Source organism: Entelurus aequoreus, linkage group LG06, assembly GCF_033978785.1.
Source record: "Entelurus aequoreus isolate RoL-2023_Sb linkage group LG06, RoL_Eaeq_v1.1, whole genome shotgun sequence".
Classification (NCBI taxonomy): Eukaryota; Metazoa; Chordata; class Actinopteri; order Syngnathiformes; family Syngnathidae; genus Entelurus; species Entelurus aequoreus.
In genome coordinates this window covers 81,026,656-81,052,129 of record NC_084736.1, presented here as the reverse complement: position 1 = coordinate 81,052,129, position 25,474 = coordinate 81,026,656, and the positions used below count along the sequence as shown (strand labels likewise).

General features: G+C 36.0%; 1 protein-coding gene across 8 annotated transcripts in view; it reads left to right on the top strand.

Moving 5' to 3' along the window:
• arvcfb (ARVCF delta catenin family member b) overlaps positions 1–25,474 on the top strand; it is a 492,749-nt gene that overhangs the window by 71,355 nt on the left and 395,920 nt on the right. For 7 of the 8 annotated variants that reach the window (XM_062051626.1, XM_062051621.1, XM_062051625.1 and 4 more), the window contains exon 2: positions 19,401–19,473. In XM_062051626.1, the coding sequence (XP_061907610.1) occupies positions 19,442–19,473 (32 nt within the window). In that variant the 5' untranslated portion in view covers positions 19,401–19,441. Of the gene's footprint in view, positions 1–19,400; positions 19,474–25,474 lie in introns of those variants that run through there. The other variant, XM_062051628.1, reaches the window with a different exon arrangement.

The following is a 25,474-nucleotide window of genomic DNA, read 5'->3' as shown; positions in this document are numbered from 1 at the left end:
CGGAATAATTCTGGTTTTGCTTACCGACCTCGAAGCAATTTTATTTGGTACATGGTGTAATGATAAGTGTGACCAGTAGATGGCAGTCAAACATAAGAGGTAGGTGTTGTTGCGTCGGACCAGTTCTTCCTCCCAGGGAATCTAAGTTACTGGTCAATCCCAAGTTCTTTCGATGACATATATGCTGAGTAAGAAGGACCATCAAGACAGAATTGGAATATTTTCAAGTTGTATTAAAGCTTTAGGAGATCAGTTTAACCAATACATTCATATTGGCTACTCAAGATTCAAGATTCAAGATGCTTTATTATTGTCCATTCTTTAACATGTACAAGACACATCCATCCATCCATCCATTTTCTACCGCTTATTCCCTTCGGGGTCGCGGGGGGTGCTGGAGCCTATCTCAGCTACAATCGGGCGGAAGGCGGGGTACACCCTGGACAAGTCGCCACCTCATCGCAGGGCCAACACAGATAGACAGACAACATTCACACTCACATTCACACACTAGGGCCAATTTAGTGTTGCCAATCAACCTATCCCCAGGTGCATGTCTTTGGAGGTGGGAGGAAGCCGGAGTACCCGGAGGGAACCCGCGCAGACCCGGGGAGAACATGCAAACTCCACACAGAAAGATCCAGAGCCCGGGATTTAAGAACTGAAATTACATTTTCGGCACAGTCCCACTAAGAGCAGACATACGTTACAAGGGGGACAAGACGGGACCGCCAACGGATCAGCCGCTTATGGCGCTCCTTAAAAAAGGTGGGAAAAAGGTGACATTGGGAAAGGGGGAAGAGTAAAAAAAAGTATCAGTCTAAGGCTGGACCCTCGGGAGTGGTCCAGACTGAGTCCAAGGAAAAAACCTCACATAGCATAGCACACATAAACATGATACATGTAATCACAACAACTCACAACACTGGGGGGGATTTGGGGCCCTGGAGCCCGGCTGCCGCTATAAAGCGCTACTCAGCCGTCCACAACCCCGAAGAGGAATTAAGCAGTGGTGAAGGCGTTGATTGGGGGAGGGGCGGGTGCGTGCATGTATGCCCAATTAACTTGGGTGAGATGTTGAAATGTTTTTGTGGACTGGGGTCGATCTCAAAGTTCGACACCAGGTGATATTGAAAAAAACTCTAGTTGATCTGACATTCAAACGGAAGAGCCAACTTCTTGCACACCAAGAAAGCCCCCCCCCCCCCCTCCCCCTCGCAACACTGATAAGGAACCAGTGGGGGAGGTCTTCACATTCCAAGGTTAAGACACAAAACCATACTTGCCAACCCTCCCGTTTTTAGCGGGAGAATCCCGATATTCAGCGCCTCTCCCGACAACCTCCCGGTAGAGATTTTCTCCCGACAAACTCCCGGTATTCAGCCGGAGCTGGAGGCCACGCCCCCTCCAGCTCAATGCGGACCTGAGACTGAGTGGGGACAGCCTGTTCTCACGTCCGCTTTCCCACAATATAAACAGCGGGCCTGCCCAAAGACGTCATAACATCTAGGGCTTTTATAGAGTGCACAACTGCGCACACAACAAGGAGACGAAGCAGAAGAATGAGGAAATTACAGACATGGCGGCTGAAATGATATACTCATCATGAACAGAGAAGTTAAACAGGACAATACTGCCATCTAATGGATAGCCACTGGAACACTGAAATTCAAGTATTTTTTATTTTTTCTATGTAAATAAAATTAAAAAAAAAAAAAATATATATATAGCTAGAATTCACTGAAAGTCAAGTATTTCATACATATATATATATATATATATATATATATATATATATATATATATATATATATATATATATATATATATATATATATATATGAAATACTTGACTTTCTATATATATATATATATATATATATATATATATATATATATATATATATATATATATATATATATATATATATATATATATATATATATATGTATATATATATATATATATATATATATATATATATATGAAATACTCGAGTTGGTGAATTCTTGCTGTAAATAACCACGCCCCCAACCACGCCCCCCGCCCCCAAACACCCCCCCCACCCCCCACACCCGACCAAAACCCCCCCATTAACCCCCCCGCCCCCCCCCCCTCACCTCCCGATATTGGAGGTCTCAAGGTTGGCAAGTATGCACAAAACAGACCTCTGAACCCAAGAGACACTAGTAGAATATACAAAGGAAAAGTACTAGCTACTCTAAACATGGCTATGTAGAAAGAAAGAACTCTTAAACATATATGCATCCTCCACATTGTAGACTGCAATATGATGGCGATATGACTCAAGGAAACAACACCAACATTTTACATGTTCCATTGAAAATATAGAACCTTACACACGGCGCTCACTCAAAAATCGATCAAAATGTTTCAGTACGACTTTGGTAAGCTATGAAGCCGCACCGCTTGACGGATTGTACTGTGCTTCAACATAGGAGTATTATTATGGTGTGTGTATAAGGTAAGACATATTATCTGGCGTTTTGTTTCGCAATATTATGCAAAGCAACTTTTTCTTACCTTCTGGTACCTGCTGATCTGTATTTGGGATCTGCATGAATCCTGAAAAATTGCGCGTGTCCGCCTTTGTAGTCCGTGGCAACCCTGTCGTCGATAAGCTTCTTCTTTTTCCTCTATCTTCTTGTTATGGGACATTCATCCTCCACTGTTGCCATTTCTAATATAAAGTAGTGTAAAGTTCTTACTTATATCCGTCAGTAAAATCGCCACGAAAGCGCTAAAACATACCGGTGTAGTGAGTTTACATTATTCATTTAAGTTTGGCTTTTTAGGTTAATTCAAATTATGCAAGCGAGGCATGAAATAATAATAACCTGTGATTAATCATGATTAATCCAAAATCAAAAGTGCGATTAATTTGATTAGAAAATATATCATTTGATTGATTAGTTTTCATGCTGCATAATATTTTAATGCTATACTTGTGTGTTTTTTTTTGCCATATTCCCATCGTGACGCGACGGGAATATGCAACACAATTCAATTAACGTGTCAGCGGTGAATATATAAATTGCATTCTGGGAGAAGAGATTGTATGAATAACAAGTTTGGGACAATGCATTGAATTTCTTGTTGCCTTTTTGAGTGTCGGGGTGGACTAGATTCCACACCACATTAAGTCCGTCTGAATGGGTTTTTAGTGAATGCTGCTTTCATAGCAGTGTTGAATCAGCATTCCCATTTTTCTAATTGTCTCCATCTTTTATTGTTGGCAGCACGCTTAGCCCGTATTGTATGAAACATTTGTTGCTCCGGTCCAGAGAGAGCTTAAGTTTGTTTCTTTCGCCTTCTCCCATTAGATAAGACTTAACGGCAAGTTTGCATGTAAATCCCGTAAATTGGCCCGCAGGGGCCCGAACACGCAACAAAATCCAAATGACCACAAACCAAAAAAAACCACCATAAAACACACACAATGGAAAAAAAAAAATGCCGCAATCACATAAACACAGCAGGATAAATAAAAAGGCGAAAGAATAATGCTGCAAATGCAATATGACTCAAGTAAACAGCAACATTTTATATGTTTCATTGAAAATATAGAACATTAAACACGGCGCTCAAAAATCTATCGAAAAGTTTTAGTACGACTTTGGTAAGCTATGAAGCTGCACTGTGCTTCAACATAGGAGTATTATTATGGTGTGTGTATAAGGTAAGACATATTATTTGGAGTTTTGTTTCGCAATATTATGCAAAAGCAACATTTCTTACCTTCTGGTACCTGCTGATCTGTATTTGGGATCTGCATAAGTCCTGAAAAATTGCACGCTTCCGCCTTTGTAGTCCGTGCCGACACCGTAGTCGAAAAGCTTCTTCTTTTTCTTTATCTCTATCTGAACATTACATCATCACACCCAAGACCAGGGGTCACCAACCTTTTTGAAAGCAAGAGCTACTTCTTGGGTACTGATTAATGCGAAGGGCTACCAGTTTGATACACACTTAAATAAATTGCCAGAAATAGCCAATTTGCTCAATTTACCTTTAACTCTATGTTATTATTAATAATTAATGATATTTACACTTAATTGAACGGTTTAAAAGAGGAGAAAACACGAAAAAAAATGACAATTAAATTTTGAAACATAGTTTATCTTCAATTTCGACTCTTTAAAATTCAAAATTCAACCGAAAAAAAGAAGAGAAAAACTAGCTAATTCGAATCTTTTTGAAAAAATTAAAAAAAGAATTTATGGAACATCACTAGTAATTTTTCCTGATTAAGATTAATTTTAGAATTTTGATGACATGTTTTAAATAGGTTAAAATCCAATCTACACTTTGTTAGAATATATAACAAATTGGACCAAGCTTTATATCTAACAAAGACAAATCATTATTTCTTCTAGATTTTCCTGAACAAAAATTTTAAAAGAAATTCAAAAGACTTTGAAATAAGATTTAAATTTGATTCTACAGATTTTCTAGATTTGCCAGAATATTTTTTTTGAATTTTAATCATAATAAGTTTGAAGAAATATTTCACAAATATTCTTCGTCGAAAAAACAGAAGCTAAAATGAAGAATTAAATTAAAATGTATTTATTATTCTTTACAATAAAAACAATTAATTTACTTGAACATTGATTTAAATTGTCAGGAAAGAAGAGGAAGGAATTTAAAAGGTAAAAAGGTATATGTGTTTAAAAATCCTAAAATCATTTTTAAGGTTGTATTTTTTCTCTAAAATTGTCTTTCTGAAAGTTATAAGAAGCAAAGTAAAAAAAATAATGAATTTATTTAAACAAGTGAAGACCAAGTCTTTAAAATATTTTCTTGGATTTTGAAATTCTATTTGAGTTTTGTCTCTCTTAGAATTAAAAATGTCGAGCAAAGCGAGACTAGCTTGCTAGTAAATAAATAAAATTTAAAAAATAGAGGCAGCTCACTGGTAAGTGCTGCTATTTGAGCTATTTTTTAGAACAGGCCAGCGGGCTACTCATCTGGTCCTTACGGGCTACCTGGTGCCCACGGGCACCGCGTTGGTGACCCCTGCCCAAGACAATGGGCACATACACACACCCCCCTCCCCCACCCCACGCCTTCACCATCGCTTGTTTCCCCTCGGGGTGATGGACGGCTGGCAGCGCTTCATAGCAGCAGTCGACCTCTAGGGCCCCAACTCTCCGCCCCTCTGTTGCGAGTTGTCGTGATTAAATGTAACGTGTTTATGTGTGCATTGCATGGAGGTTTTTTCCCACTCCAGACTAGACCCCCTTAGGAGCCCAGTCTAGATTGTATTTTTTTTTACTCATCTTCTTTCCCAGCGTTTTACCTTTTTCTTATCTTTTACGGGGGCGCCTTTGGCGACCCATCAGCGTTTGTGTTCTGTAACCCTGTACACTGTTTGTTTGTCTAATCTTAGTTATTAGAGAGTTCCGGTCGGACGCTTTTTCACAGTGTTGTTTCCGGATGAGGAGATGCTGCTCCGTTATTGATTGAAGTAAAGTCTGAATGTCATTAAAACAGTTAGCGCCATCTTTTGACACTTCTTCCACTCCCGCCCTTGCACGCTACACCACAAGGGCTCACCTTCGACGTGAAGGTGAGCCACGTAAATAAGACCGCCCACAAAACGGCGCATCCGGAAGCGACTGTCAGAAAGCGGCTTGAAGATGATCTGTAGAACATCATCTATGCAACATTTTGACCAAAGAACCACCATTACATGTTATGTAGACCACAAGGAAGTCTTTTACATTCAGAAAAAAAATAATAACAATATGACTCCTTTAATGCGCCCTATAATCCGGTGCGCCTTATATATGAAAAAAGATAAAAAATAAACCATTCATCGGCAGTGCGCCCTATGGTCCGGAAAATACGGTACTACTTGGTGGTGGTTACCGTGGTAAACTACTATCGTAGCTACGGCTGCTCCTGGGGTAGACTGATTGTTTTATGGGTGCCACCCCTTTTTTAACCCCTAAAAAAATAGTCTGGACACACCACTGGAACCACTGAGTCAGACTATCTGGCAAAAACTCTTTATAGTTATTTGGTCGAAATCATTACATTGATTATCATTATCACCTTGTGTGGTGTTCGGGTCTGTGGGACTCGTTTTCATTTTTTATTCAAAGAAAAATTACACAATTAATTCATTTTTCAAACTGAGACTCACTGACTTTGGCTCATTTTCTGTGAATAACATATATCAGAATACATATTTAATGACCACACACCATACACCCCCCCTACACATTTCTATTACAGCAGGCCTAGACAGGAGGAGGACAGAGTATAGGTACACAGAACATCAGAGGGTCAAATGTGCGAGAAAATGAGAGCAGACAGTGTTGACAAAACAATGTTGCAACCTTGTGTGGGAACCGCAGGTGCAGAAACACAAAAGAAGAATCCCTGTGGGATGCAGAAACTGGCAGAGAAGTTTTCCGTGCAACGTTCATATTGTTGTTACTCAGCCAGCGTTTGTGGGTCTGATGGACCCGTTGCATTTTGTGGCTTTTAATGCCTCACAATCAAACACTTTTATGTTAAAATACTGAACATATGTTTATTGGGGTAAGGTAAACATCTGTTCAGTATTTTAACATAAAATAGTTTGATTGTGAGGCATTAAAAGCCACAAAATGCAACGGGTCCATCAGACCCACAAACGCTGCACAAGGGTTAATGTTGATAGCACTTAGGTGTATTGTCGTAATCACTCTTCAGTCCTCATAAGTCCTGAAAAGTTGCCCGTGTCTGCCTTTGTAGTCCGTGCCCAGGTTTTTATAGCAAAGTGTTTGCTTAAAGTCTGCAATGTAGTTTGAAGATGGCATCTGCGTTCTGTACAACAGGCAATCAGTTTTGGAATGGAAACACATCGACATTCCACAAACCACACTGTAAAGCATTTGTAATCATTTTCCTTGCGTCTCAGTTGACTTATTATAGAGAGAAGAAAAATCAATTCTGAGATGGAATGAAGTCGTGGGGTATTAACGTTCAATGGACCGACAGACACTTCTCTGCTCTGAATGGAAGATGAGGTGACAGGAGGTCTTATGGTTTTTGCTTCCCTACAGATGGTTAACAACGCCTGTTGAGATTGAAATCCTGTGAAACACGCCCATCCCCCCACAAACACAACACAAGCATGCCCCCCCCCCCTCCCCCCGCTGATACAACTTAATCCCATTTGCGGCGAGCTCTCGGGACCACTGATCAACCTTCAGTAAGGTCACTTCATTCCCAGCAAAGGTCCGCTAACCTCGAGATGAATACATCTCAGCTTTCAAACAACCCTTGTTTTCGCCTGTGTTGTTTCTTTAATGGCTTTACAAATTCAAACGGAAGAAGGTAAACATATTTAAGCAATTAAATAATACTAAAATGCCTCTAAAGAAGCCAGAACAATATTTAAAGGCGTCTGTGAGGAGGCGTGGCCGGCAGACCTGCAGCTAGGCGGGGCACGCCGGGGGCCGACTCCGAGATGGCGGCGAGGAGGCGTGGCCGGCGGACCTGCAGAGAGGCGGGGTGCGCCGGGACCGGCTCGGAGATGGACGGCAGGTGCGTGGATCGCCCACCTGGGCGCAATTCAGTAATCACCTGTCAGTGTGTAAAAGGGCAGCAGCAGAGTTGGAAAGCCAGGTTGGGCGCCAATTGTGGAGGTCTTCCTCCCTCCGGGTTCCATGGACCACCAAGAACAGACATGACGGCGAGCAGTTTCCTGACTTTGTTTATTTTTTCAAATAAACCTCTGTGCCCGTCGGGTCGCTTTTCAGCTCCTCTCGCAACTGCTCGCTCCTCGGTTGCTTTTCAGCCGCCCACGTCGTCTTCTACGTCTCGCTCTCGGCCGCTTTCGCTCTGCATCCACTGCTGGCTCTCCAACTCCTTCCGCCCCGTCCTTCTCTGCTGCTGCCCTTTTACACACTGATTACTGAATTGCGCCCAGGTGGGCGATCCACGCACCTGCCGTCCATCTCGGAGCCGGCCCCAACGCGCCCCGCCTCTCTGCAGGTCCGCCGGCCACGCCTCCTCGCCACCATCTCGGAGTCGGGCCCGGCGTGCCCCGCCTCGCTGCAGGTCTGCCGGCCACGCCTGCTCACAGTGTCATATTATGATATCCTGCGGTGAGGTGGCGACTTGTCCAGGGTGTACTCCGCCCTACCGCCCGAATGCAGCTGAGATAGGCTCCAGCACCCCCCGCGACCCCGAAAGGGACACGCGGTAGAAAATGATGCAAAACCAAATTTTCTTAGCTATTAGAACCATGTGGAGGGAAGCCGACCCCCTGACGGCTTCCCTCGCCTCAGGTGGTCCGGCTTGGTTGGGCGCCAAATTGTGGAAGTTGCCCTCCAGTGGGTCCTCCAGACCAGGGTTCCCCCACCTTTTTACCACCAGGGACCGGTTTAATGTGTGCATTACTTTCACGGACCAGCTTTCTACGTGTGGCAGATAGAAACAGGAACAAAAATTTGCCTTTGGCTACAATCTGAACGTTAAGTCGGAGAAAATTAACTAGATGAGGCAATTCCTGAAGGAATTGCATGTGAATGCTCCAATGCTGACAGAATGAAGTATGAATGTAAGAATAGTTTGAATGTTGGAATGTTTTGAATGTTGAAGCATTTGAATTTCCAGGAAAACCGGAATTTGGTTTGGAACTTGGGGAAAGACTTAGTTTGAATGTCCAGGTTGAGTGGAATATTTTGAATAGATTTAGAAATGTTGGCATTGTGAAAGAGTGAAAAATGGAAAATGAATTTGGAATTGGGACAATGTCCCTAAAAACTGAGAATTTTTGGAAATCCGGGATTTTTAAATTATTTTTACAGTTTTTAAAAAGGGAGCACACAATTCTTGAACAGGCTGATTATTTTGAAGTTGGAACAGTTTTAGTTGGAGTTGTGGAACTTTGAAAAATGTCCCATTCTTTTCAATGGGAATTTCATGGAAATTTGGGGATTTCGGGAAAAGAGGGAATTTTTTGGGAAAATGCAAAAAAAATGTCAATCTTCGAAATGAGTTGAAATGGTTGGTGTTGGAATTTTTCAAACCGGTCAAGAAATGATGAAGTAGTAACATCTTTAATTGAGCAATGGTATTAAGGAATTCCTGGAATTTGAAATGTGGATGGAAAAAGGGTAAAAAAAGGCTATGAAAAAAAATTGAATTCTGAGAATTCCTGGAATTTTTTTTAAACTTGAAAATAATGATAGTTTTAATGTCCAGGATGAGTGGAATATGTTGATGGTGGAATGGTTTGAATCGGTTGAAAATTATGTAAATGGTGGAAGTTTGAAAAATGGCCAATTCATTTTTGAATGGGAAAAATGTTCCGGAAAAACCTGGATTTGTGGGAATTATGGGAAGCATACAGCTGCTGATTATTTTGAAGTTGGAACAGTTTTAGTTGGAGTTGTGGAACTTTGAAAAATGTCCCATTCTTTTCAATGGGAATTTCATGGAAATTTGGGGATTTCGGGAAAAGAGGGAATTTTTTGGGAAAATGCAAAAAAAATGTCAATCTTCGAAATGAGTTGAAATGGTTGGTGTTGGAATTTTTCAAACCGGTCAAGAAATGATGAAGTAGTAACATCTTTAATTGAGCAATGGTATTAAGGAATTCCTGGAATTTGAAATGTGGATGGAAAAAGGGTCAAAAAAGGCTATGAAAAAAAATTGAATTCTGAGAATTCCTGGAATTTTTTTAAAACTTGAAAATAATGATAGTTTTAATGTCCAGGATGAGTGGAATATGTTGATGGTGGAATGGTTTGAATCGGTTGAAAATTATGTAAATGGTGGAAGTTTGAAAAATGGCCAATTCATTTTTGAATGGGAAAAATGTTCCGGAAAAACCTGGATTTGTGGGAATTATGGGAAGCATACAGCTGCTGATTATTTTGAAGTTGGAACAGTTTCAGTTGGAGTTGTGGAACTTTGAAAAATGTCCCATTCTTTTCAATGGGAATTTCATGGAAATTTGGGGATTTCGGGAAAAGAGGGAATTTTTTTGGAAAATGCAAAAAAAAAAATTCAATCTTCAAAATGAGTTGAAATGGTTGGTGTTGGAATTTTTTCAAATCGGTCGAGAAATGTTGAAGTAGTAACATCTTTAATTGAGAAATGGTATTAAGGAATTCCTGGAATTTGAAATGTGGATGGAAAAAGGGTCAAAAAAGGCTTTGAAAAAAAAATGGAATTCTGAGAATTCCTGGAATTTTTTTTTAACTTGAAAAAAATGATAGTTTCAATGTCCAGGACGAGTGGAATATGTTGAAGGTGGAATGGTTTGAATAGGTTGAAAATTGTGTAAATGGTGGAAGTTTGAAAAATGGCCAATTTATTTTTGAATGGGAAAAATGTTCCGGAAAAACCTGGATTTGTGAGAATTATGGGAAGCATACAGCTGCTGATTATTTTGAAGTTGGAACAGTTTCAGTTGGAGTTGTGGAACTTTGAAAAATGTCCCATTCTTTTCAATGGGAATTTCATGGAAATTTGGGGGTCTCGGGAAAAGAGGGAATTTTTTGGAAAATGCAAAAAAAATGTCAATCTTCGAAATGAGTTGAAATGGTTGGTGTTGGAATTTTTCAAATCGGTTGAGAAATGTTGAAGTAGTAACATCTTTAATTGAGAAATGGTATTAAGGAATTCCTGGAATTTGAAATGTGGATGGAAAAAGGGTCAAAAAAGGCTTTGAAAAAAATGGAATTCTGAGAATTCCTGGAATTTTTTTTTAACTTGAAAAAAAATGATAGTTTCAATGTCCAGGACGAGTGGAATATGTTGATGGTGGAATGGCTATCATGTTAGCTCATGCTAAAGAGCTTTGTCGATGTATTGTCGTGGAGATAAAAGTCACTGTGAATGTCCATTTTGCGTTCTCGACTCTCATTTTCAAGAGGATATAGTATCCGAGGTGGTTTAAAATACAAATCCGTGATCCACAACAGAAAAAGGAGAGAGTGTGGATTCCAATGAGCCAGCTAGTACCTAAGTTACGGTCAGAGCGAAAAAATATATCTCTTGAACTGCTTTCTAGTCCGTCACTCTTACGTTCCTCATCCACAAATCTTTCATCCTCGCTCAAATTAATGGGGTAATCGTCACTTTCTCGCTCCTAATATCTCTCGCTCCATTGTAAACAACGGGGAATTGTGAGCAGCACTACCACTTGTGACGTCACGCTACTTCCGGTAGGGGCAAGGTTTTTTTTTTTATCAGCGAGCAAAAGTTGCGAACTTTATCGTCGATGTTCTCTACTAAATCCTTTCAGCAAAAATATGGCAATATCGCGAAATGATCAAGTATGACACATAGAATGGATCTGCTATCCCCGTTTAAATTTAAAAAATTCATTTCAGTAGGCCTTTAACATTGCTGTATGTATACTTTTGACCCTCACATTTTCAGTAGACCCATAATAAATTCATAAAAGAACCAAACTTCAAGTGACCAACAAGTATGTGCTCCAATCACTCTATCACAAAAAAATAAGGGTTGTAGAAATGATTGTAAACTCAAGACAGCCATGACATGATGTTCTTTACAAGTGTATGTACACTTTTGACCACGACTTTATGTTAATGTCACAAGTGGTCTGAGAGCAGCCAGAACTGCAAGGTGGCCCTCAGTGAAAAGGAGTGTGACACCTCTGCACCATGACATCACTGGACAGAGTGAATAGGTGACACAAATGCAGAACTGATGTCATCCATGTGGTGGTGCTAAAGGAGAATGATTAAGAAGCATCCACAAGCTCATGTGTCTCCTATATAAAAGCTACAGTGTGAACTTCCATTCCCTCAAATGATCTTCTCAGATGATAACACACAGTGGTGATATCAGCCTGCCTGTCTGGACTACCCCCATCCCTACCTGTGTTCCTATGGCAACAGAGACTATTCTCTGTGGACTGAACCTTTATTTATTTTTATTTTTTTTTGCTATATCTTGTGAGGATTTTCCTGCATATACTTTTGGATTTTGAAATTGCTAAATGTTTTTTTGTTTGTTTTTTTGTTGCAGTAGTTATGCAAGATGATTGACTGTCTTCAAATACAATTGCAGAAAGTCCCATTTGGTGTCGTCACTTCTTTTTCTGTGCTAATACTGTAGTAACATTGCCTTCTACATACAATTTGGTAGTTAGCTACAGTATGGGCCTGATTTACTAAGATATAGACACCACGCACTAAACAGCGCGTGCAATCTATTAAATAGCGTGTTGCTGTGATTTACTAAGACTGTGTGTGACAATTAAGTGTATACCACCTTTCTAAATGAGGATTGTGTGTGTGCTATATGGGGCATCACCATGGAGACACTCATTTACTGCACGTTCATGTTATCACGCTCCTACCTGTGGCGTTTTGGTATGTTTTCAAACATGCAGGAGACATGTACCACTTTTTATGGGCATTTTAGAAGCAGTCATGCAGTGCATCTACATTGACACACGCACACACACACACACACCCACACACACACACACACACACACACACACATATATATATATATATATATATATATATATATATATATATATATATATATATATATATATATATATATATATATATATATATATTAGGGCTGCAACAACTAATCGATTAAATCGATTAAAATCGATTATCAAAATAGTTGCCGATTAATTTAGTCATCGATTCGTTGGATCTATGCTATGCGCATACGCAGAGTTTTTTATTTATTTATTTTTAATTTTTAAAAAATTGTTTTTTATTTTTTTATTTTTATTTTTTTAATAAACCTTTATTTATAAACTGCAACATTTACAAACGGCTGAGAAACAATAATCAAAATAATGCTGTTTTTTTTCAATGAAATACTGGATGGGATAGAAATGTAGTTTGTCTCTTTTATCCGATTATTAATCGATTAATCGGAGTAATAATCGACAGATTAATCGATTATCAAATTAATCGTTAGTTGCAGCCCTAATATATATATATATATATATATATATATATATATATATATATATATATATATATATATATATATATATATATATATTGGGAACAGGTGGGTGCCGTGATTGGGTATAAAAGTAGATTCCATGAAATGCTCAGTCATTCACAAACAAGGATGGGGCGAGGGTCACCACTTTGTCAACAAATGCGTGAGCAAATTGTTGAACAGTTTAAGAACAACATTTCTCAACCAGCTTTTGCAAGGAATTTAGGGATTTCACCATCTACGCTCCGTAATATCATCAAAATGTTTAGAGAATCTGGAGAAATCACTGCACCTAAGCGGCAATGCCCATGACCTTCGATCCCTCAGGCAGTACTGCATCAAAAAGTGACATAAGTGTGTAAAGGATATCACCACATGGGCTCAGGAACACTTCAGAAACCCACTGTCAGTAACTACAGTTGGTCGCTACATCTGTAAGTGCAAGTTAAAACTCTACTATGCAAAGCCAAAGCCATTTATCAACAACACCCAGAAACGCCGTCGGCTTCGCTGGGCCTGAGCTCATCTAAGATGGACTGATACAAAGTGGAAAAGTGTTCTGTGGTCTGACGAGTCCACATTTCAAATTGTTTTCTGAAACTGTGGACGTCGTGTCCTCCGGACCAAAGAGGAAAAGAACCATCCGGATTGTTCTAGGCGCAAAGTGTAAAAGCCAGCATGTGTGATGGTATGGGGGTGTATTAGTGCCCAAGACATGGGTAACTTACACATCTGTGAAGGCACCATTAATGCTGAAAGGTACATACAGGTTTTGGAGCAACATATGTTACAATATATGGACGCCCCTGCTTATTTCAGCAAGACAATGCCAAGCCACGTGTTACATCAAGGTTGCTTCATAGTAAAAGAGTGCGGGTACTAGACTGGCCTGCCTGTAGTCCAGACCTGTCTCCCATTGACAATGTGTGAAGCCTAAAATAGCACAAGGGAGACCCCCGGACTGTTGAACAACTTAAGCTGTACATCAAGCAAGAATGGGAAAGAATTCCACCTGAGAAGCTTCAAAAATGTGTCTCCTCAGTTCCCAAACCTTTACTGAGTGTTGTTAAAAGGAAAGGCCATGTAACACAGTGGTGAACATGCCCTTTCCCAACCAAGTATACATAAGACAGGGGTGTCCAAAGTGTCCATTTTTGGAACCTCTGGCTTAATTACAGCATAAACGTCCAATAAGACGGTTTTTCTTTTCAAACAGCGTCTGCCTCTCTGGAGTGACCCATTTATTCTAATCCCCCACGCACCATACCCAAACAAAATATCACGCGGTGACTTCAAAAAAACGAGGCAGAATTTCCCCTATGACAGGGAATGATGCTTGTCACATTTCTCTCGCAGCCTCCACCCGGGGACGGAAACTTTCTTCACTTTAACCAAAAGACGGATCTTTGACATAGAAACTTTCTCACAGTTTCTATTTTGTTCTGTTTTGGTTTTTTTTTTCTGTCTCTGCAGTACGCCTCCAAATAAACCCTCACAGGACGCACGCATTTTGTACGCCCGCGCACATGAAAGTTGTATCAACATTTTTTGCCTTAAGAAGACACGCGTGCTCGGTTTTTTGTTAATGTTTGAATTGTCAACACTGCAAAAAGTCAGTGTTCAAAAACAAGGAAAAAAAATACAAAAATGAGGGGTATTTTATTTGAACTAAGCAAAATTATCTGCCAATAGACAAGAAATGTTGGCTTGTCAAGACTTTCCAAAACAAGTAAAAGTAGCTAACCTCAATGAACCCAAAAATACCTTAAAATAAGTATATTCTCACTAATAACAAGTGCACTTTTCTGGGTAAAAAAAAGAGACCTTTTTGCCAAAGGGACATGGGGGAAATATTTATTTGTAGAATTTTTTCATTTTTTTTATTTTTTTAGACATGTATACGCACGAGAAACTTTTTTATAAAGTTATAAAAAAAATTTTTTTTATAATTTATAATTTTCACGAGAAACTATCTCATGCGCACAAGAAAGTTTCTCGTGTGCACGAGATACATGTCTAAAAAAAAAAAATATTTAAAAAAAATTATAAATTATTATAAATTATGTATCTCGTGCGCACGAGAAACTTTCTCGTGCGCACGAGATAAATGTCTAAAAAAAAAAAGAAAAAAAAAAAAAAGATAATTTTTATATTTTTTATTTTTTGTAACTTTTTAAGAACATTCTCCTGCGCACGAGTTAGTTTCTCGTGCACACGAGATACATGTCTAAAAAAAAAGAAGAAAAAAAAAAAGATAATTTTTATATTTTTTATTTTTTATAACTTTTTAAGAACGTTCTCCTGCGCACGAGATAGTTTCTCGTGCGCACAAGATACATGTCTAAAAAAAAAGAAAGAAAAAAAAAGAGATAATTTTTGTATTTTTTATAACTTTTTAAGAACGTTCTCCTGTGCACGAGATAGTTTCTCGTGCGCACGAGATGCATGTCTAAAAAAAAAATATTAAAAAAATGTTTATAAATTATTATTATTATTTTTAGACATGTATCTCGTGCACACGAGAAACTTTCTCGTGCGCATGAGATACATGTCTAAAAAAAAACAAAAAAAAACCAACATAATTTTTATATTTTTTATTTTTTATAACTTTTTAAGAACGTTCTCCTGCGCACGAGATAGTTTCTCGTGCGCACGAGATACATGTCTAAGAAAAAATATATAAAAAAAAAATTATAAATTATTATTATTATTTTTAGACATGTATCTCGTGCGCACGAGAAACTTTCTTGTGCGCACGAGATACATGTCTAAAAAAAAAAAGAAAAAAAAAAAGATAATTTTTATATTTTTTATAACTTTTTAAGAACGTTCTCATGCGCACGAGAAACTATCTCGTGCGCACGAGATACATGTCTAAAAAATAAAATATTAAAAAAATGTTTATAAATTATTATTATTATTTTTAGACATGTATCTCGTGCGCACGAGAAACTTTCTCGTGCGCATGAGATACATGTCTAAAAAAAAAAGAAAAAAAAAAAAGATAATTTTTATATTTTTTATTTTTTATAACTTTTTAAGAACGTTCTCCTACGCACGAGATAGTTTCTCGTGCGCACGAGATACATGTCTAAAATAATATATATACATTTTTTTAAATAAATTATTATTATTTTTAGACATGTATCTCGTGCGCACGAGAAACTTTCTTGTGCGCACGAGATACATGTCTAAAAAAAAAAAGAAAAAAAAAAAAAAAGATAATTTTTATATTTTTTATAACTTTTTAAGAACGTTCTCCTGCGCACGAGTTAGTTTCTCGTGCGCACGAGATACATGTCTAAAAAAAAAAAAGAAAAAAAAAAAGATAATTTTTATATTTTTTATTTTTTATAACTTTTTAAGAACGTTCTCCTGCGCACGAGATAGTTTCTCGTGCGCACGAGATACATGTCTAAAAAAAAAGAAAGAAAAAAAAAAAAAGATAATTTTTGTATTTTTTATAACTTTTTAAGAACGTTCTCCTGCGCACGAGATACATGTCTAAAAAAAAAATATTAAAAAAATGTTTATAAATTATTATTATTATTTTTAGACATGTATCTCGTGCGCACGAGAAACTTTCTCGTGCGCATGAGATACATGTCTAAAAAAAAAAGAAAAAAAAAAGAGATAATTTTTATATTTTTTATTTTTTATAACTTTTTAAGAACGTTCTCCTGCGCACGAGATAGTTTCTCGGGCGCACGAGATACATGTCTAAAAAAATAAAATAAATATATAAATTATATTAAAAAAAATGGGGGTAGGTTGATTGGCAACTCTAAATTGGCCCTAGTGTGTGAATGTGAGTGAATGTTGTCTGTCTATCTGTGTTGGCCCTGCGATGAGGTGGCGACTTGTCCAGGGCGTACCCCGCCTTCCGCCCGATTGTAGCTGAGATAGGCTCCAGCGCCCCCCGCTACCCCGAAGGGAATAAACGGTAGAAAATGGATGGATGGAAGAGGACACGCGAGCTCGTTTTTTTTTGAATGTTTGAATTGTCTACACTGCAAAAAGTCAGTGTGCAAAAACAAGAAAAAAAAAATACAAAAATGAGGGGTATTTTATTTTAATTAAGCAAAATTATCTGCCAATAGACAAGAAATTTTGGCTTGTCAAGACTTTCCAAAACAAGTAAAATTAGCTAACCTCAATGAACCCAAAAATACCTTAAAATAAGTATATTCTCACCAATAACAAGTGCACTTTTCTTGGTAGAAAAAAAGAGACCTTTTTGCTAAAGGGACATGGGGGAAATATTTATTTGTAGAATTTGTATACACACCCCTCGTTATTAGACCGATAATAGGCTATAAAAAAGAGAACGTCACATTGTTAAGAAGGTACAATCTGAACACTAGTTGGGTTAGCTAGCCCGTCATGATGAACAATTTTAACATAGAAAATTAAATGTAGTAAATTGTGGTGAAGTCTGTTTGCTGCTAGTCTGACATGGTAGTTTACTAGCTTCAGCCGTGTTAGCTATAAATAAATAAAAAAACAACATTCTAAACTTGGCCAGTATAGATTAGGTTAGTACATTAGCTGCGTAATCATTCATGAATTGTAGTGAAGTCTGATTGCCGCTAGCCTGACATCGTAGCTTACTAGCTACATCCGCCGTGTTAGCTAGCTATAGTATGACGAGCGATTTTAAACTAAAAACTAAATTTTTATGTGGAGTAGCATCATGATTAACTACCTAATAGAACATTAGTGTCATTACTATAAAAAACAAAAATGCTTATAATTTCTTACATTCATATGCTTTCTGTTCAACCATTAACATTTTGTTGTACACTGCAAATTACTTGCCACTTGCTAAGATTTTTAATTTTACTTCTATAAATGTACCTACTTTTAAGAGCTATTTACCTATTTTTAGTCATTGACTAATCCTAATTTTAGCATGAATAATTCTATTTTTTTTACTCTAGTTTAAAAATGTTAAAATTGAGAAAATAACTATTCAAATTAAAGCTGCAAGCAGCGATGGACGGGACCGACTTTGACGGCACATAAAATCCAAACCGGAGCAATAATTAAAACTCTTTGGTCAACTTTTAATCAGAAGGGTTCAATCTCTCTCCTGTGCTAATTTGAAGCCGACACGACAAACGCGCTCAGAGGAGATAATGTTTGAAAAAAGGTGACCGGTTTTTACAAAACTTTTGTTTTGAAGGGGGAATTGCAAACTTCCTGTTGATTTTTGCAGGGGGTTGTCAATATATGAAATGTAGGTCTAAGTGAGAACTACATAGAAGTTTTTGTTTCATGTCTCTAAGACATTCCTACTGGAAGTTACAGGCAGTTTTGTCTGAGTTTTCTTCCTAGGAGCAGTTGTGTCTTTGTTTTCTACCTAGGGGACGCTAGAGCGCAATTCTGAGTTTTTGGGTTGGGTTATTTTTTTATTAGATCGCAATTTTTGCCAGTCCTAATGTGTGTGTCCAGTTTGGTGAGTTTTGAAGCATGTTAAGGGGGTCAAATTACAGCTCAAAGAGGCAAAAGTGACTGTTTTTAGTAAACTTTTGTTTTGAAGGGGGAATTGCCATTTTCCTGTTGATTTTTGCTGAAGGATGTCAATGTATGAAATCTAGGTCCAAGTCAGACCTACATAGAGGTTTTTTGTTTCATGTCTCTATGACATTCCATTGCAATTTTAAGTTTTGGGGTTTGGTTTTTTGATTAGATCACAATTTTCGCCAGTCCTGATGTGTGTGTCGAATATGGTGTGTTTTGAAGCATGTTAAGGGGGTCAAATTACAGCTCAAAGAGGCGGCGGAATAATAATAATAAAGAATAAAACCTTACAATAACAATATGGTCCTCTTTCCCAAAGGGACATTGCGGTCCCTAATAAGAGATTTTGGTTTTGCACCACATAAAAGATTTGGTGTACAGATTCTGCAACATCTTGAGGATGCTGATTCTAAGAATTTCAAGTTGAATAATGCTTGTTTTCAGAAAAAAACAACTTATTTCTACCTTTAAAGTCCCGCTAATTTCTACATGTACAAATCTAAATTTAGAATGTCTTATCAAGTACAATGATCTGTCCATGCAGCTGGTCAATTTCAGTCATTTTTTCCTAAACTCTAGTCTTTTTGTCTTATATTTTGAGAGCTCTTTTAGCAGTGTAAGGCTATACATATATACCTTTCCCTTTACCTTAAAAAAAAACCATGCAAATACCAATGGCGGAGGCCTGAGGGGAAGAACTGGGATTCAGACTTTATTCTACAGCCTATATATTAAGAACTCAGTATTATTCCCCAAAACTCAGATTAAAATTGAAATCAGACAAGTTTTGCATTAATGCCGTTATCTTGACTACATTGAGGGCTTACCTTCTTTGAGGGTGGATTTATTTAACACTTTGAAGTCTCACCTTCTTTTTGCGTCCGTCTTGACAGGTGGAGTGTGATGCCGCTCTGGTAAATGTCCTCCTGCTCTCATGTTTGTATGGGCCTTTCTCTTCAGCCTAAGGTGAGTCCCATCTATACGCCAGCAAATGTGCTTTTGATGTGACGCTGGACTTTGGGGTGTTTTCAGATCTTATCCTCAAACACTTAACTAATTGATATATTAAATAAAGATGGTGTGGTTACAAAAGTACCCCTCTGAATCTCAGTACTTCTCTCTGTGCAGGAGTAGTACTTGCAGAATATTTACACAGGAAATAGAGACATCCATTTTTTTTAACTTTCAACACTTTTCTATTTTAACTTCATATCTAACCGTTGATTATACGTTTTTATTATTTATTTGGTTTTAGACGTTTTTATGCCATTTTCCTCTAAGAAAACGTATTTTTTTATACGGCAAACACACAAAATATGCAAAATTTCCATTAAAAATACATCAAAGTGTAATATTTGATGTGTAGTAGTTGTAGTCTTAAATAGGTCAATTATTCATAACAACATTGATTTGAAATCATTATTATTTTTAAAATTATTTAAATCTCCAGATCGGCTTCAACTTTGTTGATATAGTTCATTTGAAAAAAATGTTTCACCTTTTGTTTGTAAGAAAACCTTGTTTTCATGGCAAAACCACAAATTATGCAAGCAATATTTCCCCCCCAAAATGTTCAAAATGTGATATTTGACGTGAAGTAATTGGAGCCTTAAATAGGTCAATAATTCATGACATTGATTTGAATTCATTATTATTTTTAGAGCAATGAGTTAAAACAAAAATTCCACTAATATTCTTGGGGATCCAAAAAGGCCATACTCTTAAAAATAGTCATTAATTTTTTTACTTTTAACACTAGTCTCTAGTTTAACTTCAGATCCAACCGTCGATTATACGTTTTTATTATTTATTTATTTTTAGACATTTTTAGACCATTTTCCTCTAAGAAAACTTGTTTTTTTATACGGCAAACACACAAAATATGCAAAATTTCCATTAAAAATACATCAAAGTGTAATATTTGATGTGTAGTAATTGTAGTCTTAAATAGGTCAATTATTCATAACAAAATTGATTTGAAATCATTATTATTTTTAAAATTATTTAAATCTCCAGATCGGCTTCAGCTTTGTTGATATAGTTAATTAGAATTTATTTTTTACCTTTTGTTTTTAAGAAAACCTTGTTTTCATGGCAAAACCACAAATTATGCAAGCAATATTTCCCCCCCCAAAATGTTCAAAATGTGATATTTGACGTGAAGTAATTGGAGCCTTAAATAGGTCAATAATTCATGACATTGATTTTAATTCATTATTATTTTTAGAGCAATGAGTTTAAAAAAAAAATTCCACTAATATTCTTGGGGATCCAAAAAGGCCATACTCTTAAAAATAGTCATTCAATTTTTTAAATTAATTTTTTACTTTTAACACTAGTCTCTAGTTTAACTTCAGATCTAACCGTCGATTATACGTTTTTATTATTTATTTATTTTTAGACATTTTTAGACCATTTTCCTCTAAGAAAACTTATTTTTTTATACGGCAAACACACAAAATATGCAAAATTTCCATTAAAAATACATCAAAGTGTAATATTTGATGTGTAGTAATTGTAGTCTTAAATAGGTCAATTATTCATAACAACATTGATTTGAAATCATTTTTTTATTTTTTATTATTTAAATCTCCAGATCGGCTTCAGCTTTGTTGATATAGTTAATTAGAATTTATTTTTTACCTTTTGTTTTTAAGAAAACCTTGTTTTCAGAATCAGAATCAGAAATACTTTATTAATCCCCAAGGGGAAATACAAATGGCAAAGATTTTTTTTTGCCATTTTTGCCATTTTTTGCCAAAAAATTTTCATGGCAAAAACACAAAATATGCAAGCAATATTTCCCCCCCAAAATGTTCAAAATGTGATATTTGACGTGAAGTAATTGAAGCCTTAAATAGGTCAATAATTCATGACATTGATTTTAATTCATTATTATTTTTAGAGCAATGAGTTAAAAAAAAAAAAATCCACTAATATTCTTGGGGATCCAAAAAGGCCATACTCTTAAAAATAGTCATTCATTTTTTAAAATTAATTTTTTACTTTTAACACTAGTCTCTAGTTTAACTTCAGATCTAACCGTCAATTATACGTTTTTATTATTTATTTATTTTTAGACGTTTTTATGCCATTTTCTTCTAAGAAAACTTATTTTTTTATACGGCAAACACACAAAATATGCAAAATTTCCATTAAAAATACATCAAAGTGTAATATTTGATGTGTAGTAATTGTAGTCTTAAATAGGTCAATTATTCATAACAACATTGATTTGAAATCATTTTTTTATTTTTTATTATTTAAATCCCCAGATCGGCTTCAGCTTTGTTGATATAGTTAATTAGAATGTATTTTTTACCTTTTTTTTTTTTTTAAGAAAACCTTGTTCAAAATGTGATATTTGACGTGAAGTAATTGGAGCCTTAAATAGGTAAATAATTCATGACATTGATTTTAATTCATTATTATTTTTAGAGCAATGAGTTAAAAAAAATAATTCCACTAATATTCTTGGGGATCCAAAAAGGCCATACTCTTAAAAATAGTCATTAATTTTTTAAATGTATTTTTTACTTTTAACACAAGTCTCTAGTTTAACTTCCGATCCAACCGTCGATTATACGCTTTTAATATTTATTTGTTTTTAGTCTGTTTTAGGCCATTTTCCTCTAAGAAAACTTTTTTTTTTATACGGCATTGCTCAATATGTTGAAAAATATTCTTAAATGAAGTAAATGCTAGTGCCATTATCTTGACATAATGACGGCATTACATTTCTTGAAACCAGCAAACTTATACTAAAAACTAATTTATTGTTCTTAATGGAAAGGCAACAAGGCAAGCGCTTGTTACTCTCGGGGTCTCCTAGCCGCTCAGGCAAATCATATGGTCTAAAAATGCATTTTTCCATGGATAACATGACATCATCGCATCAAGTGCGTGCTCTTTCAGTCAATTAGTGCGCATATATACAGCCCGGCCCCTGGCCAAATTGATTTTTATTGTAATTTTGAAGAATTTATCTGATTGTGCATGAACTATTTCTGTTCTAAATAGTTAGAAATGTGAAATGTTTAAATATTAACTGTCAGTTTACTGTACTGTGCCAACTGTACTACTATATGAGTACCTATTTTCTATTGTTTCATTGGAAATAAAACAGCAAAGTCCATTTGGCTGTCATCTGTTTTAATTACGAGACACAATTGTGTCAAAATCATGATTTATTTTTTTCATGCTTGAAATAAGAAATGATGACTTTAAAAAAGTAGTTTTATACTTGTGAGTGTTGATGACACAACTTTTTGCAGTGCAATTTAAATGTTTTGTTGACTAGTTACCATCTGGCGACCAGTTTGACAGTTTTGGTTGTCCAGGAGCTGCGAGTTGACGTTGAAGCTATTTGCGGTAGCTTGACAAATGTTCCGTCTCCTCTTTAGTGCCATTTAGTGACAAGAAGTCTCTTCCTTTAGCCCAACACTGACTCGCTAAAGTATTTTTCCGCGGAGATTCATCTTGTTTGTGGCGGCACAAAACAATCATTTAAATAGATTTGGCAGCCGATGAAGTGGATCCCATCTCCTGGTCCGCTCTTATTTCCTTTCGCAGTCTTCCTGGATTTAGCTTCCGTGCTGGCAGTTCTTGAGGGAGCAGTACATCACCAGAGATGAATCTGCGCAGCTCAATGAAGTGATGCGGCCTGGCCTTGGATAAGATAACCACTTTAAGCTTTCGGCATGACAGGGGAAATTATAAATCCAACTAATGATTGTGAGAGAAACCAGGCTTTGACACCGTCTGGAGAGCACTTTATCACCGACACCTCCCCCAAGCCATGATTCTCGCTGCGTCGGTTCCTCGCCCGCTCCAGCGCCTGCGAACATAAGGCTCGGCTGTACGCACAAAAATTCTGTTGGTTTGTTTTATGATTTCATATCTTATATTCTGCTGTTGTCATTATTTTTTTTTTATGATTCATCAAGGTGAGAATAGGCGGCCATCATTGGGGCTGACAGTTCTAATCAGATTGGCTTTAAGAGAGGTCAAAGCAATCTCCAAAGCTCTTGAAGGCCTCGTTCTGTTATCAGGCACATGAGTCTTAGATTTAGTCAGACCCGGGGGGAAGTTCATCATGAAAAAAGTGGAATACCTACAGAACACGTGTTGTGCGTCGTCCTTGTAGGGATTTTTTTTTTTTTTTTCCATAAACAAATACAATCATGGATGCTTTCGCACTGTATCCCTGCAAACTGTATTGATCTATATTGACATACACATACACAATATGTATATATCGTGTTTTTTATGTTGATTTTATAAAAAAAAAAAAAAATGTTTTTTTTTTTTTTTTTTTTTTTTTTTTTTCATAAAGAAATACAATCATGGATGCTTTCGCACTGTATCCCTGCAGACTGTATTGATCTATATTGACATACACATACACAATATGTATATATCGTGTTTTTTATGTTGATTTAATAAAAAAAAAAATTTTTTTTTTTTTTTTTTTTCATAAAGAAATACAATCATGGATGCTTTCGCACTGTATCCCTGCAGACTGTATTGATCTATATTGACATACACATACACAATATGTATATATCGTGTTTTTTATGTTGATTTAATAAAAAAAAAAAAAAAAAAAAAAAATTATTATTATTATTTTTTTCCATAAAGAAATACAATCATGGATGCTTTCGCACTGTATCCCTACAGACTGTATTGATCTATATTGACATACACATACACAATATGTATATATCGTGTTTTTTATGTTGATTTAATTAAAAAAAAATAAAATAATTTTTATTTATTTTTTTCATAAAGAAATACAATCATGGATGCTTTCGCACTGTATCCCTGCAGACTGTATTGATCTATATTGACATACACATACACAATATGTATATATCGTGTTTTTTATGTTGATTTAATTAAAAAAAAAAAAAAAATTTTTTTTTTTTTTTTTTTTCATAAAGAAATACAATCATGGATGCTTTCACACTGTATCCCTGCAGACTGTATTGATCTATATTGACATACACATACACAATATGTATATATCGTGTTTTTTATGTTGATTTAATTAAAAAAAAAAAAAAAAAAAATATATATATTTTTTTTCCATAAAGAAATACAATCATGGATGCTTTCGCACTGTATCCCTGCAGACTGTATTGATCTATATTGACATACACATACACAATATGTATATATCGTGTTTTTTATGTTGATTTAATAAAAAAATAAATAAAAAAATATATATATATATTTTTTTTCCCATAAAGAAATACAATCATGGATGCTTTTGCACTGTATCCCTGCAGACTGTATTGATCTATATTGACATACACTTACACAATATGTATATATCGTGTTTTTTATGTTGATTTAATAAAAAAAAAATTTTTTTTTTATTTTTTTATTTATTTATTTTTTTCATAAAGAAATACAATCATGGATGCTTTCGCACTGTATCCCTGCAGACTGTATTGATCTATATTGACATACACATACACAATATGTATATATCGTGTTTTTTATGTTGATTTAATAAAAAAAAAATAAAAAAAAAGAATTAAAATTTTTTTTTTTTTAATTTCTTGCGCGGCCCGGTACCAAGCGGTCCGGTGGTTGGGGACCACTGGTCTAGATCATGTTTTGTTTAGTTATGTTCTGTTAGTTTTGGACTCCATGGTTCCTGTTTTTTGTGCACCCTTGTTTGTTTTAGTTTCCGTGACGACTAGGGATGATGTTTGATAAGAAATTATCGAGTTCGAGCCTATTATCGAACCCTCTTATCGAACCGATTCCTTATCGGTTCTCTTATCGAATCCAGATAGGTTGTTGTATATGGAAAAAAACACAATATTTGGTTTAACAAAAGCTCACTTTTATTTTACAAGAAAAAAATAAAATAAATAAATAAATATTGACTGTAACCCCCCTAAAAAACAATAAAAAATAAATATTGACTGTTGTTACCCAAAGTATATTAAGTGGG